Raw genomic sequence first — 4,680 nt, 5'->3', positions numbered from 1 at the left:
ACTTTGCAACATCGTATTTATAAGGGGGTGTTTTCGCTCTCTCTCTCTCTCTCAGCTTTGCTCGTCTCGGGTGCCTGCTAAGGGAGTTGCCTTAAAGAAAATAGGCAGAAATCTGCTATTGATTTTCATAATGCTCCTGCGGTGTTTTGAAACCAATCGTTTGAACCTCCGAGATCTTACCTAAGTGGACCACTCCTACGCATCTAAGTGTTCCAAATTGATATATGACAATATCTACTTTCGATCACGTGTCTCGGGGCGACTTAGACGGATAGCGCGTCATCTCGCCTTCCCAAATTTTCCCCTTCTGCAGTTCGATTCCAAAACATCTATCTATAGAGCCAGGCAACGGGGAGAAAGATGTTTAACTCGGTCAATCTGGGGAACTTCTGTTCTCAGACGAGAAAAGACAGGACTTCCGACTTTGGGGACAGAGCGGGCTGTGCCTCTAATCTTTATCTTCCGAGCTGCACTTATTACGTCCCCGAGTTTTCTGCCGTCTCCTCGTTCCTGCCACAGGCCCCGTCTCGACAAATCAGCTACCCTTATTCCACAAACCTTTCTCAAGTGCAGCCTGTCCGGGAAGTTTCTTACGGCTTGGACCCACCGAGTAAGTGGCACCACAGAAGCAATTATACATCCTGCTACTCAGGAGACGACTTGGTGCATAGGGAATGTCTTCCGCCATCCACCGTGACCGAAATGCTCATGAAAAACGAAAGCGTGTACAGCCACCACCACCACCACCACCACCACCCCAGCTCCAATCATCCGTCCACGGGGTTTTACTCCGGCGTGGGGAAAAACAACGTCCTTCCGCAGGGCTTTGACCGCTTTTTCGAGAGCGCCTACTGCGGCGCGGAGCCCCCGCCGGAGAACTGTTTACAGAAGAGCGAGGCGGGCAAGCTGGAGGCTGAGCACGAGCCCGGCGCTCTCCCCGGCGCCGCGGACGCGGAGAAGGACCCCGAGGATGAAGAGGAAAACACAAATTCGGGCTCCTGCGCCTCTTCCTCGGCCACGAAGGACGGCAGCGCTAGCAAAGGGAACCACTCGAGTAGGTATAGAGCCGTAAATGGGAAAGGTTAAGGGACTAGCCCGATGTTTTGTCGGTCAGATTTTATGTGGAGTTTTATAAGCATTCAAAGGATTTTATTATAACCTACAAAGCTCTTTCTTCCAACGAGAAGAATTTTTACGATGGGAAAATCGCTTTGAAAAAAACGGGATCTGATACACAGGCGCAGCTATCTCAGAGTCTGTGAAATTTTAAGAGCGCGATATTGTGACAAATGTTAACTTTGATCATGAACTTGCGTTGGGCATTTTAAGGGATTTTCTCGTTGGGCTGTCGAGGGTAAAAACCAATTGGGCAGAACAGTGCTTTTGGCGTCCTGTGAATTCCTGCGATTTTACCTCCAGCCGCCTGAGCGCAAACAAACCCAGAGCAGGAGGGCACAGCAGCGATATCGCACAGGCGAGACCGAACAATAAAATACACAACGTGGTTCTTTTATTGTAATAGAGAATCTACCCCCTGCTGTATCTTCAAAATTACCATTCACCTACCTAGCTAAATTCTCATTATATATAAATATGTAAAACCTACAAACCTCCACATTCGTTTAAATGAGAGGTGCAGTTTCTCTGTTATTAACACCCAATGCAGTTCCACCCGTGTGTACTTTACATTACTGCGACGTGTTTTACTGGGGTATCATAACTTATTCTCATTGCATTTACGGTCCTTAACCTTTTCAGTTGTTTTTTTAACGATTTCCACGTTACAAAGAAACACGCTTTTAATTTTTTACACTAGAGCGAACAGGCCGAAGCGGCTTGGTATAGTCTGATTCGTGTAGTAATGCATATAGGTCATTAAAACAATTGTAATAGTACAGCTGTACATTCTGCAGTCACTTTGTGTCTAAACCTTAGTCGGTCCATGGTCATTTCACCATGGAACAGTAAATGCTTTGGATGTGAAATGAAACGCCAAACCTAATTTGAATTTACCCATGAGATGGTAACAGAAAGAGCTACACTCTTCGTGAAATCTACTCTCACAATCTTTTTTCAAAATTTCGCTAAATAACACAGTGGTGCCAGCAATGGACACCATATATGTAGTATTGTCAGTAGTGCAAAATGAATAAAACCTCTGTCAGTGTTATTATGTTATTCACGATATGGCGCAAATAAATACACGACTATAGACGAAACACAGAGAAGCGTTCAATGGAGTCGAAGACTCTTGAATGTGAAGGTGAAGACGACCCAAAACCAATCACATTTTCTATTAAAATAGTTACTATAATCGTTTCCCCTCTTGTATTATTTAAAAGGCAGTTGGAGAGAAAGACAGCTCGCACGTCAAATGTCAGAGCATGTGCAACTCACATATGCCAAAATTGTGACATTTCTGAGCGCAAATTGAAAACAAGTCAGTCTGTGTGAAAGAAGCGAGGAGAAGCGCGAGACGGGTCTGTCCTTGACTTTCCATTTCCTGTTTGATTGTTTCCTGTGAAGGTACCCCTCGCACGCGGAAGAAGAGGTGTCCATACTCCAAGTTTCAGATCCGGGAGCTGGAGCGCGAGTTTTTCTTTAACGTTTACATCAACAAGGAGAAGCGACTCCAGCTGTCCCGAATGTTGAATCTCACCGACCGCCAGGTCAAAATCTGGTTTCAGAACCGCAGAATGAAGGAAAAAAAACTGAGCCGAGACCGTTTGCAGTATTTTTCGGGCAATCCTTTGTTGTGAACTCTAAGCATACAGAAATGCTAAACATCATACGAATTATTATTATTATTGGTATGAGTAATAATAATTTTCACAACAGCAGTTACAGTTACTCCTGTATCAGAAGGAAAAGGAGAAACATACTGACTTCGTCCAGCCTTGGACTGCGGAGTGACCAGAAAGAGTCGGGTTTTGTGTTTCTGCAATAAGAAATTGATCAAGAACCAGCAAAACGGGACAAGAACTCTGAGGTTTTTATTCAGAAAAATGTCAAAAACGACAGTTAGGAAAGCAGAAAGAGTGATCAAAGTGGAGACGCAAAATAGACAGATTTTGTATTTAAACAATTTGTGAATATGTGAATATACTTCATTTAGTACAGGCGATTCTTCACTCTCCTCCGGGTCCGCCATAGGGTTCATTGTTTTCATTATTCTAAATATTTTTATTTTGCATTTTATAAATATTATCTATAATATTGTAAGTGTTGAATGTGCTCAGAACAGTTTTATTTTTTCTTCGATTTTATATGTCACTTCTCCCTTCTCTCTTTCTTTCTTTCTTGCCTTTCTTTCTTAGTAAACACATTTGCTAAATGTTTCCATGTTAAATAAAAGTCTTGATCATTCTTGTATCATCCATTACATTGGAATGAATCCATGCAGCAAAATAAAATCGTGGCAGACCTGTATATTCTGCTATTACGAGGCCAGAACTGTGGCGTGAACAATCTGTAATAAACTCAGTCTTGTGTGGACGCTATGCAAAGTTACGTTTTTGATTGTATTTTGTTTTGGGGGCGTCTTTCTCCCATCAACCCCAAAAACAGATGAAAAAAAACAGGAACTGAATGATTCGATCCATTAACTTACTTGTTATTATGCTTGATCATGATATAACAGGGAGGCAACCACATTTGTTCTGTGCATTTTGGAAGATTATTGAACTATAAACTAAAATAATGTTTGGGTTTCTTAAATAAAAAAAAATGTTTGAAACAATAAGTCCAAGCACAACGTTTCGTCTTTTACACATTTGCAGAGGCAGAAGCAGTATGAATATTCGTGCCAGGCTGCAGCGACAGACCAGGGTTTCTTGGTTTTTGTTATTTTTCTCTCTGGATTGTTTAATTAGGTGGAATTTCTTTTTGACGATTTCCGTTTTCTTTTTTTCCAATAAAAGAGTGAATCCGTTTTGTCTTCCACTGTACTGCCCAGGCTGCTCATATTTCCACGAATCTAAGATGAAAACATGCAAGGCCATTTTTAAAAAAAATGGCTTTAAAAGCGAGGAAAGAAAACTACGAATGTCCGTTTCTCTCGGTTCTGTATGTAGCTATAGAACTATACAAGTGTTGTGATGTGTGAAGGGTTTTATTTTATTGCATTTTTGTACTGTCTCTGCAAAAATTGTGGGAAAAAAACTGCGATCCGAGTGTAGTGTTGCAAGACGAGAGTACAGAATTCAGTGCAAACCCCTTCTCTCGCCTGCGTTCTTGAAACCAAATCATCAAACAACAGAAACGAATAAAGCGCCGTCGCTGGCAAACACTGGGGTCTCGCGGAAGGAGAGCCTGTGCCGCTTTGATGTCTCTGGAAGGGAGACAAATTAAATAAATATGAGCAAATGTAATCGTATCACGCGTCGCTTAAACACACTCAAGACTACCACTACGGAGACAGTGATTCCTGACACATCACAGTCTCAATGCCAAAAGCTTGTCAAAGCAATCTTTCCGTTTAGGATGATTACTTACTATTGTTGCTGTTATCGTTGTTATTGTTATTATTACTGCTGTCGTAGTCACTGCTAGGTGACTAAGTCTAAGAGTTGTCGTAGTCTTAACTGTCTCACATATTTTTCTTTTTTATTTTCATGAATGACCAATGGCTTCGATCCCAAGCAACATTTGCATTGTTACCCAGTTTAACGTTTAGGCTCT

The 4,680-nt window shown here is 42.0% G+C and overlaps 1 protein-coding gene across 1 annotated transcript; it reads left to right on the top strand.

Moving 5' to 3' along the window:
- Positions 1 to 345: 345 nt before the first annotated feature.
- Positions 346 to 2,759, top strand: LOC148841438 (homeobox protein Hox-C11a). The gene is made up of 2 exons (XM_088916508.1): positions 346 to 1,054; positions 2,527 to 2,759. Exons 1-2 carry the CDS (start codon positions 361 to 363, stop codon positions 2,757 to 2,759), a joined length of 927 nt encoding a protein of 308 aa, XP_088772634.1. The 5' UTR covers positions 346 to 360.
- Positions 2,760 to 4,680: the final 1,921 nt, after the last annotated feature.

Source organism: Atractosteus spatula, chromosome 1 (assembly GCF_055471065.1).
Source record: "Atractosteus spatula isolate fAtrSpa1 chromosome 1, fAtrSpa1.hap1, whole genome shotgun sequence".
Lineage (NCBI taxonomy): Eukaryota > Metazoa > Chordata > Actinopteri > Semionotiformes > Lepisosteidae > Atractosteus > Atractosteus spatula.
Note: the sequence above shows the minus strand (reverse complement) of the source record. Positions and strands in the feature narration are given on the sequence as shown.

Excerpts from the sequence above, each read along its gene's own strand:
- LOC148841438 (XM_088916508.1), top strand. The coding sequence starts at position 361 with ATGTTTAACTCGGTCAATCTGGGGAACTTCTGTTCTCAGACGAGAAAA. Across the intron at positions 1,055-2,526 it reads TAGCAAAGGGAACCACTCGA|GTACCCCTCGCACGCGGAAG; the intron begins GTAGGTATAGAG and ends TTTCCTGTGAAG.